The sequence below is a fragment of the Rattus rattus genome, chromosome 1, assembly GCF_011064425.1.
Source record: "Rattus rattus isolate New Zealand chromosome 1, Rrattus_CSIRO_v1, whole genome shotgun sequence".
NCBI lineage: Eukaryota > Metazoa > Chordata > Mammalia > Rodentia > Muridae > Rattus > Rattus rattus.
In genome coordinates, this window is record NC_046154.1 from 136,701,546 (window position 1) to 136,711,971 (window position 10,426).

General features: G+C 40.2%; 1 protein-coding gene across 1 annotated transcript; it reads left to right on the forward strand.

Moving 5' to 3' along the window:
* The first annotated feature begins 1,761 nt into the window (after window positions 1–1,761).
* LOC116889445 (cytochrome P450 7A1) lies at window positions 1,762–9,149 on the forward strand. Its single transcript, XM_032890518.1, has 6 exons — window positions 1,762–1,869; window positions 3,390–3,630; window positions 4,333–4,919; window positions 5,936–6,066; window positions 8,030–8,205; window positions 8,787–9,149. Exons 1-6 carry the CDS (start codon window positions 1,790–1,792, stop codon window positions 9,081–9,083), a joined length of 1,512 nt encoding a protein of 503 aa, XP_032746409.1. The 5' UTR covers window positions 1,762–1,789; the 3' UTR covers window positions 9,084–9,149.
* Window positions 9,150–10,426: the final 1,277 nt, after the last annotated feature.

Sequence of the window (10,426 nt, forward strand, 5' to 3'; positions counted from 1 at the left end):
AGACTCATATACATAAAATAAGTAAATCTTGAAAAAATGAATACATTGAATAAATGTCCCCTCAGATAACTTTTTGCAGAATTTTAAGCACATGTCAATGGTAATACACACACACACACACACAGACACACACACACACACCATACAGATATGTATCTAGAGACATACACATGTACATTTTATCTCTTTTATTTTCTTCTCCCCTCTTTGACATCAAGGAATAGAATGCACTCACTGTGGCCTAGTGTCACACTCTACCTATTTCTTTGGCTTTACTTTGTGCTAGGTGACCCGAAAGGGTTTAAATATAAAAAATGCTAATGGCTCGACATTTACATCCCCAATTTCTCCTTTCTCCTTACCTCAGACTCTTACATTCAGTTGACAATTTGACATTGTCTCTTGGATTTTCAAATGTTCTGCACACTGTACTGATGTACTGCCTTCCAAGGCAACCGGCATGATCCTCTCCCCACTCCCAAGCATCCCTCCATGAGCCAGTGTTTGATTATCTTCTTGACTCTTGTTTTAACCCAACTCCTCCCCTATTCACTCTGCTCTAATTCATTCATTCTATATTTTCGCACATCAGGCTGATCCTCTGCTCAGGAACTTCACTTTTGCTGTCCGGTCTCCTGGAAATGTGTTTTCTTGGCTATTCCATCTCAAGACCATCTTTTCAAAAAAGCTTCTCTTATCAACATATTTAAAGCCCTCTTCACCCCCCAGTAGCTCTGTACACCTCATTTTATGGATACACAACACATATTTGCCACCTGTCTCCCCATTAAAATATACTCTTCAGTAGAGAAACTCCATATCTTGTTAATACCTGAAACAAGAATATCTTCAGAGTTCCTGGGACATAAAAATGCTCAATTAATATTTATGTTAAACAGGGATCTGGGGTATATCACAGAGGTAGAGGGCTTGCCTAGGAGGAGTTGGGCCATGGGTTCCAACTTCAAGCACAGAATGAAAGATTATGTTGAATAAAGTTGGGAAGGATGTATCAGTCTATGAGTAGTATAGGAGGTGAATTATGAATTCATATTTACTTTTCGGACAAGAAGTGTTGTAGTCTTTATTTGAAATAAAATACATCTTAATTACCAATAGCAATTGGTAAGGAGTGAATTCTCAAGCTGTGGCTTCCTGGTAGATGAGTCCTGGGAGGTTCTCTATTTCGATGATGGTAGATAGGTAGCCTGTCATACACCACATGAAATACCTGTGGCTTTGTAAACACACCGAGCAGTCAAGCAGGAGAATGGTTCCACACAGTTCGCATCCCTTAGGATTGGTTGCGGGATACTTCTGGAGGTTCATTTAAATAATTTTCCCCGAAGGTTAACATTATGGGCAGCCAGTGTTGTGATGGGAAGCTTCTGCCTGTTTTGCTTTGCGTCGTGCTCCATGCCTTTGACAGATGTGCTCATCTGTTTACTTCTTTTTCTACACACAGAGCACAGCGTTAGCTGCTGTCCCGGCTTTGGATGTTATGTCAGCACATGAGGGACAGACCTTCAGCTTATCGAGTATTGCAGCTCTCTGTTTGTTCTGGAGCCTCTTCTGAGACTATGGACTTAGTTCAAGGCCGGGTAATGCTATTTTTTTCTTCTTTTTTTCTAGTAGGAGGACAAATAGTGTTTGCTTTGGTCACTCAAGTTCAAGTTATTGGATCATGGTCCTGTGCACATATAAAGTCTAGTCAGACCCACTGTTTCGGGACAGCCTTGCTTTGCTAGGCAAAGAGTCTCCCCTTTGGAAATTTTCCTGCTTTTGCAAAATGATGACTGTTTCTTTGATTTGGGGAATTGCCGTGTTGGTGAGCTGTTGCATATGGTTTATTGTTGGGATAAGGAGAAGGTATGGAAAGATTTTTAAAAATTTGTCTTTTAGCTTATTTCTAGTATTCATTGCCTTCACTATTATGTAGTGCAAAAAATACTAATGCATTAATATTTTCAAATTTAAAATTTAAAGACGTACTTCTTTGACTAAATCTAGCAAGATGTAGATAGTTCCCCCTTGGAACATTCACATACGCCACTGGTAATGCAGATCTTGTGAAATATAACTAAAGAAATCACAAGTCATTGATGTAAGGTTATGCCTGCATGGGTGGAACAAACCTAAGCTAAGAAGAGTAGTATTTGGGAGGGATCTTTCTGTGACACGAACTGAATAGATGCACTGCCTCAGCAAGCACGCATTCATTCAAGTTTTCCTCAGACTCAGTCTAAGCCTGGTGAGAGCTCCAAGTGTGAGTCTGTCTGCCTCTAACGTTTCTTTCCAGTGGTAATCAGCTGTGTGGCTGTGCAACCTTGGCACCTGCACATGACACCAATTTGAATAGTTCAAAGAACATTTGGGGACATTAAGATATTAAGATATTTTCTGTTATGTCAACATCAAAATAGGAGAATGCCCCTGGCATTATCTTCAGAGAGGTAGACCACTGTGTGCTGTCTTACTTTAAAGAAATTTCTTTGCCCCTTTGGCTATTTTAATTCAAACCTGAGAGTTTTCAGTTTTAATTAAACTGCTAATTTTCATGCTAGGAAAGGAAATATCAATTATACTTAATTGTTCTTACAAGAAATTGAATCGTTTATGTTGGGAGATAAATAAGCTTATAATTTTAATAAAACATTTAAGAGAGAGTAAAAGAGTAGTGGATTATAGTTCATTGTCTGTCAATGTTTACCTGACCCAGTTTCATTTTATAATTATCTAATTTTTCAAACGAGATTCCTGTTCTTTCCAAATATCATTGCAGAATACTAACGTTCTTTTTTTTCAGAGTTGAGAATCAAATGGAGGGTTTTTTCACAATGGCACGAGCTCTGCTCTTCAGTAACACCTCCAGCCCTCAGAATGCCAATATTTTAAATTATGTAGGTTGTTAAAACTTTAGTGCTGTAGCCCTTTCTGTTATTTGATGTTTCACATCCTTAAAAAAAAAAAACCAAGCAAATGGAACATTTTAGGCATTCGGGGAAATGATTCTTAGAGCAAGTCTAATCATTAGGTGATAGTTTCATTTTTACACCAAGAACAAGAATCTTGTTGGCTGTGTTAACACTTTAAGCCCTGTCATAGGGAAAAAGCAATCTGACACAGGCATAGAAAACAATTTGATGATGTATGTATATATGGTGGATAGACTGATGGGTGGGCTGCTGGCTGGGTTGGTGAGTGGGTAGATTTAATAATCACCTTTCACCAATATCTTAGTAGGCTCAAAAAAGCCACTGTTTTAGTAAAAGAGCAGGACCCCCACCATCAAAAAAAGTATCTACAAACTGTAGTCATGAAGCTTGAACTAAGTAATAGAAAACACTAAACATGTCATTTCCCTAACCTCTCAAATCTCTGTCTTCCAGGAAAGTCGGTGAACCTCCTTTGGAGAACGGGTTGATTCCGTACCTGGGCTGTGCTCTGAAATTTGGATCTAATCCTCTTGAGTTCCTAAGAGCTAATCAAAGGAAGCATGGTCACGTTTTTACCTGTAAACTGATGGGGAAATATGTCCATTTCATCACAAACTCCCTGTCATACCACAAAGTCTTATGTCATGGAAAATATTTTGACTGGAAAAAATTTCATTACACTACTTCTGCGAAGGTAATTAATTCGTTATACAGATTCTGTTTGTTTCCTGGTCTGTTGATGTGTTAGTGTATTTAGTTGTTCCAATTTTGTTAGGTTGCAGAATAGAGGTAACATAAAATCAGGGCGTTTCTTAGTAATAAGCATTAGACATTTAAGGCAGATGTAAACCTGTCATTTATGATTCCGGAGACAGAGGACACTGCAGGAATCAGGAAGGTACAGATTCATAACACCAGTGGTCCCTTCACAACACCCTGAGCAGGGTGTTGGCACTCTTAGCCTTCAGTCCATGTACACACGTTTCATTCCTAAGATATAGGCTGTATATTTAAACACGATTTGGAAGCCATCAAGAATCTGTTCTAGAGAAAACAGCATTTAATGATCTTTTGCAAGAAAATATCAGTTATAGTCTCTGTCATTAAGTACATTGAAATCTGGTTAAAGAGTATCCACAAAGAAAGTAAAGGCAGATTAGAACAACACCAACGGATGATGGCCATCCAGAGAAATCCCACAGTAAAGCTGGGATTTAAACTTGACCCCAAGGGAAGAGTATGACTTGATTCTACCTTTGGAATGTGTTGTAAAATCATATTAAAGAAGGCCAGACAGAGAAGTGGGAATGTATTTAATCTATCTTCCAGTCTCTCTCTAACACTAGCTAGCTTGGGCTTAGACCCTCCCCATTTCATGGATTCTATTTTCTACCAGGCATTTGGACACAGAAGCATTGACCCAAATGATGGAAATACCACGGAAAATATAAACAACACTTTTACCAAAACCCTCCAGGGAGATGCTCTGTGTTCACTTTCTGAAGCCATGATGCAAAACCTCCAATCTGTCATGAAACCTCCTGACCTTCCTAAATCAAAGAGCGATGCCTGGGTCACGGAAGGGATGTACGCCTTCTGTTACCGAGTGATGTTTGAAGCCGGCTATCTAACACTGTTTGGCAGAGATATTTCAAAGACAGACACACAAAAAGCGCTTATTCTAAACAACCTTGACAACTTCAAACAATTTGACCAAGTCTTTCCGGCACTGGTGGCGGGCCTTCCTATTCACTTGTTCAAGACCGCACATAAAGCTCGGGAGAAGCTGGCTGAGGGCTTGAAGCACAAGAACCTGTATGTGAGGGACCAGGTCTCTGAACTGATCCGTCTACGTATGTTTCTCAATGACACGCTCTCCACCTTTGATGATATGGAGAAGGCCAAGACGCACCTCGCTATCCTCTGGGCATCTCAAGCAAACACCATTCCTGCAACCTTTTGGAGCTTATTTCAAATGATCAGGTAACTTCCCAATGACAGAAATTGCATTTTAAACTCAAAACCCAAAAAGACTTATAGAGCTTTCTATGCTATCAACAAAGAAAGTAATAGTCAATGTCCGTGTTTAGCATGTGCGTAACAGAAGCAGCAATTTTTATGTGCACAATCCCATCGAAAGGAATGTCCCAGAAGCCACAGAACTCAGACAGGCTGGCGCTCCATTAGTACAGGTTGCCTGGCCTGGTCTTGCTCCTCACCCGATAGTGTTCCTCTTAATATCAAATTAAATCCATGAGTGCAGTGGTCACCACCATATAAACATTTGAAATGATGACTGACTTGCAGGTGTGATAAGAGCAGTGACCACACCTTACTAATTCACCGGAATTCATAGCAAAGTAACACCATCAGTTTTGTATCATATAGGAGCTGCAGCCATATTTTAAATAGCACAACTACTTGTTAGTCAAACATTTCTGAGGCTCAGTTCACTGTAATCAGGTAAAGTAGGTTTCAAACTCAGCCTCCCACCAGTTTCCAGGCATTGAAATGGAATATCCTTTATCCCACCATTCAAAAATAGTAATATATAAATGGAAGCACAGTTCTGAAGCCATGGTATGAATTTTAAGAGTAAATTTTAACTTCTACTTGAGAATTAACTAATCCCTTGTAATTGTATGTTAGATTACGTATCCCTTCTGACTTACTATGTTCATCGTATATTACAATCCTTAGTTTATAGAGATCTGACCAAAGCTTTGCTTTTGCATAGCAAAGCCCCTTTTAATGCCCATTCCTAAACTCAAGGACACAAATCCAGTTCAGTGCCCTTTTGCATACTCCCTGGAAGACTCCCGTTGCCATACATCCTCCCGCACATTCCCATGACCTCCTCCCCTTGCAAGCCCTAGTACCAGGACCTCTCCTGGCATACTTCCTGCTACCATACCCACCTCATTAAAAGAAAGGGATAATCCCTACTTACTTGCAGATCTCTGAATGAGGACATTTTCCCCATACGGCTCTTTCCACAGGAGTCCTGAAGCAATGAGAGCAGCCTCTGAAGAAGTGAGTGGAGCTTTACAGAATGCTGGCCAAGAGCTCAGCTCTGGAGGGAGTGCCATTTACTTGGATCAAGTGCAACTGAATGACCTGCCGGTACTAGGTGTGCTCGCTATGCTACCCCCATCCATCTTGTCATTAGTAACAATGCTCAACACAAACTATGTACTATACATGATGCCAAGCATTTTGCACACCCCCAAAATATCTGATAGCTAGGGACATTTTCATTTGTATCTACCAAGCAAGGGACTGAGACCCAGAGGGTGGGATGATGCATGGGATCAGAAAAGGAAACAGTGGCAGCCACTCTGTGTCTTCGCCTCTGTGTTAGTCCATCCAAACCATTAAGGTTAGGGAAGAATGAACGATGGAGTTAATGGGAGCCAGGTACCATCAAGGAAGAATGATTGGGCTGGGTAGTGGGACTGAGGCTTTTCTATATTTGCTAGAATACAGAAGCGTCATGCGTTTATAGTAAAATAGTCTCTGTAAGTTCTCTCCTGTAAGGGACAGAAGCCGACATATGGTACCAGACAGTGTAGTTTATTAAAAGTTGCAGAAGTCTGGCTCCAGCCCTCTGGCTTCAGCTACACTATCAATACTGGCCTCGAACCAGACCAATGACTCACTGCAGTGAACACTAGCGAGAAAGCTGTTTGGGTAGAACGTGCCAGACCGTGACTCACCACAGCTTCCACAATAATAATTATGATAATAATAATTATTATTTTGTTTTCTTTTCTTTTGGAGGGATGTTGTAGGGTAGGAGGCAGTGTGGGGGGATGGGGAGATGAGTGGGACTGGGTGGTGCATGATGTAAAATTCATAAAGAACAAAAAGAAAGTTAAAGAACAATAGTGGCAGAAATCTAGGTCCAGTGCTGCCAGATGTGGGAGACTTGGTCACCTCCCCCCTCTCATTTGTAAACGAAGCACCAACTATTTATGACTGTGCACACAATCATGTCGTGGACCCTGAGAACAAGGCAGCGGAGGTTAGAGGCTGGAAGGCTGGACTGGACCTCTCTTAGACTCCAAGTAGTCTGAGGTTTACCGCGTTCCTGCATGCCTCTACTCAGAGGCAGGACAGCACTTCACATCCTCAGATAATGTACGGCTGAAAGGGAGACCTCCGAAACACTGAATGGCACATCCGTGGAATCACTGGAGACATCTCTCTATCAGCGTGTTTAGTCTCAGAACTGATCAACCACAATTCACACAAAACCGATTACTAGTTTATCCAATATCATTAACTGTCTGGTGTTCTACAGAAATAATATTAATGTTCTATAAAATGAGGGGTCACTATCTAGTTCTCACTGATGGTGAAGAATATTATATCATACCAAATATTAACTTAGATCAATGGTTCTCAGCCTTCCTAATGCTGTGGCACTTCATGTTGTGGTGGCCCCCAACCATAAAATTATTTTCATTGCTACTCAGAACTATAATTTTTCTCCTATTATGAATTGTAATGTAAAGTCTGTGGTTTTGGATAGTCATAAGTAACCTGTGAAAAGGTTGTTTGACCCCAGAGGGGTCATGACCCACCGGTTGAGAACCACTGACTTAGATGAGCAGATTGAAAATATATTTTAGAACACCCGAGTCGCCAAGAATAGCACAGTAGCAACATACACGGCTTTGGGAAGCTTTCACCCATTGGCTTTACATTTGCCCATTTTGTGTAGGTTGTCAGAAGTAGTTCAGGTTTTATGTTATGTAGTCTGTAAGTGCATACACTCAGGGCTGGTGAGATGGCCGAGAGGTTCAAAGCAATTGCTGCTTTTGCAGAGGACCCATATTTAACTCCCAGCACCCATGTTGAGGCTCACAACCATCCATAAATCCAGGCCTGGATTATCTGACAACTTCTGACCTGTGCAGACATGAGGCGTGTGCATGGTGCACGTGCACACATACAGGCAAAACAGCTGCAAACATAAGAATGAATAAATCGAGATTGTTTTAATATATACATTATTCTTTCCCATACTGCCATTTCCTTTCCCTCTTTTCCTCCCTCCCATCTGACTTCTTCTATTTTAAAATATCTAGACAGCATCATCAAGGAGGCTCTGAGGCTTTCCAGTGCATCCTTGAATATCCGCACAGCTAAGGAGGACTTCACTCTCCATCTGGAGGATGGTTCCTATAACATCCGAAAAGATGACATGATCGCTCTTTACCCACAGTTAATGCACTTGGACCCCGAAATCTACCCAGACCCTTTGGTGAGTTTCCGCTCATCAAAGTTCAGTATCGTGGTGGTATCCATGCAGGTTTAGATAAGGAATGGGTTTGGATTTGTTTGTACGACAGCTTTGATTTGCTCATCGGGACCATAGTTATTTCCCCATCATTACAGCAAACATTAATATGTTTGGACACTTTATTGATAGAGACAAGAGTTTTAGTCCTTATATTTTTCATTTCAAAGATTCTGCTAGATTATTATGTTTTCAGTCATTGCAAAGCTACCTTTATTTTCCTTTAAAAAGTACCTTCTCCCATATCCACACTATTGGAGGACAATGTATCTGACTTCATCCTTTTAGTTTCTGTTTAGAAACCTTCCTGCTTCTTTGCCTAACTGAGGAACCAGTCCCCAGGCAGAGCTTGGAGGCACCTAGAGCTTCTAGTTGACCAGCTCTCTGTAAGCTCTTTCCAGTGTCCCTCTGGTTCAGAGCTGGCTGCGTGCTAACTTGCTGAGGACGGAGTTATTAGTAGAAACTTACACTTTGGGTCTCCCAAGTCAAGGATGGGACAAGTTTCTTTCAAAAGAGCTCATTGGCTTGCTGTATTTTTATCGCAGACTTTCAAATATGACCGGTACCTTGATGAAAGCGGGAAAGCAAAGACCACCTTCTACAGTAAGGGAAACAAGCTGAAGTGTTTCTACATGCCCTTCGGATCAGGCGCGACAATATGTCCTGGAAGACTCTTTGCCGTCCAAGAAATCAAGCAGTTTTTAATCCTGATGCTCTCCTGCTTTGAACTGGAGCTTGTGGAGAGCCAAGTCAAGTGTCCCCCTCTAGACCAGTCCCGGGCAGGCTTGGGAATTTTGCCACCACTACATGATATTGAGTTTAAATATAAACTGAAACACTGATATGTGGTTGGAAGAAGCGGACACTGGATGATGTCACTTGGCGGCTGAGAGTCATCACTAAACAGGCCTTCGGGACCAATACTCACTGATGCCCCCTAGCGACTGGATTAGTGGGAAGAACTCTGTTTTCACTGCCCACATTCCTGGGTGTTCACATAGCTGGGCCCAGAGTTTCATCACTTTCAGAAAGCAATGTCTTTTGTTTTTATTTTCAAAATGAAGATATTCCAATTGGCAGGATATTTTTCCTAAGGAAATTGCTTTATATTTTTATGAAAACTACCGATTAATTATGAAAGGGCTTGCAATTCACGTTTTAGTGAAATTACTGATTTTTCACTAGTAAGGTTCTTCAGGTGTGAGACTGTATTATAAAAATGTTGTAATGGGTCATACCGTGCTTTGCATAAAGGCAAAGGAAACTATGTTTCAGCCTTTTCTGTGTCTATGAGCTTTGAAAATAATCTTACTGTTCTGGAAACACTGGGGAGGTTTCGACATGCTCTCGCTATATTTTATTTTATTGTTGCTAGAAATTTTCATTCCAGTTTTCAACTACCTTATCTTTTCCCCCCCTTTGACATGCATGCCAATGAGAAGAGTACTTTTTAGGAATTAACAAGGCACCTCCCTTTTAAGCCTTTAATCCCAGCACTCGAGAGGTAGAGCCAGGCAGATCTCTGAGTCTGAGGTTTTCTGGTCTACATCAGCTCCAGATAAGCCAGGACTACAGAATGGGATCTTGTCTAAAAAATACAGCTAATCTTTATGTCATAATTGATTATGAATCAACCTAAAAGATAAATTTTCAATCAGGACTCAGAGAAAATGAGCAATTAAAAAACTTAACTCTGAGGTATGTGGAATTCATTAAGTACAAGTTGACATTACATGGTCTTTAAAAACAGTTTATGTTTTATCTCTAAATGCCCTGCAGATGAAGAACAATAATGAAAAGTTGAATAATGCTGTTTAAACACTGAGTGCAATAATGCTTTGGTAATGTACTTTAAGAGAATTATTACCCGTGCCAGTTTTACTAAAATATATTTATATGTAAATTATATTTATCTTTTTCTTATAACCATAAATATAAAAAATTACAACATTTAGTAATTTTAAAATTACACACCTTTCAGAAAATGATGTATGAATGTTTGTGTGTTTTTTAACTTTGAACAGAACATTTAAATTATTCATCTACGGTAATTTTTATCTTATTTATTTCTTTTTGTCTCATTCATATCTTGAAGAAATCCAAAACTATCCGAAGGAATCACTCATTCAAATGTCTCCCTATGGTTACAGAAAAATTCAATACCATGTTTTTGTCCTCAGGGACT

What these genes read in the sequence shown, in the direction of transcription:
- LOC116889445 (XM_032890518.1), top strand. Translation starts at nt 1,790, where the DNA reads ATGATGACTGTTTCTTTGATTTGGGGAATTGCCGTGTTGGTGAGCTGT. An exon ending in ATTACACTACTTCTGCGAAG is followed by an intron (nt 3,631 to 4,332) that starts GTAATTAATTCG and finishes ATTTTCTACCAG; the next exon opens with GCATTTGGACACAGAAGCAT. An exon ending in GAATGACCTGCCGGTACTAG is followed by an intron (nt 6,067 to 8,029) that starts GTGTGCTCGCTA and finishes TAAAATATCTAG; the next exon opens with ACAGCATCATCAAGGAGGCT.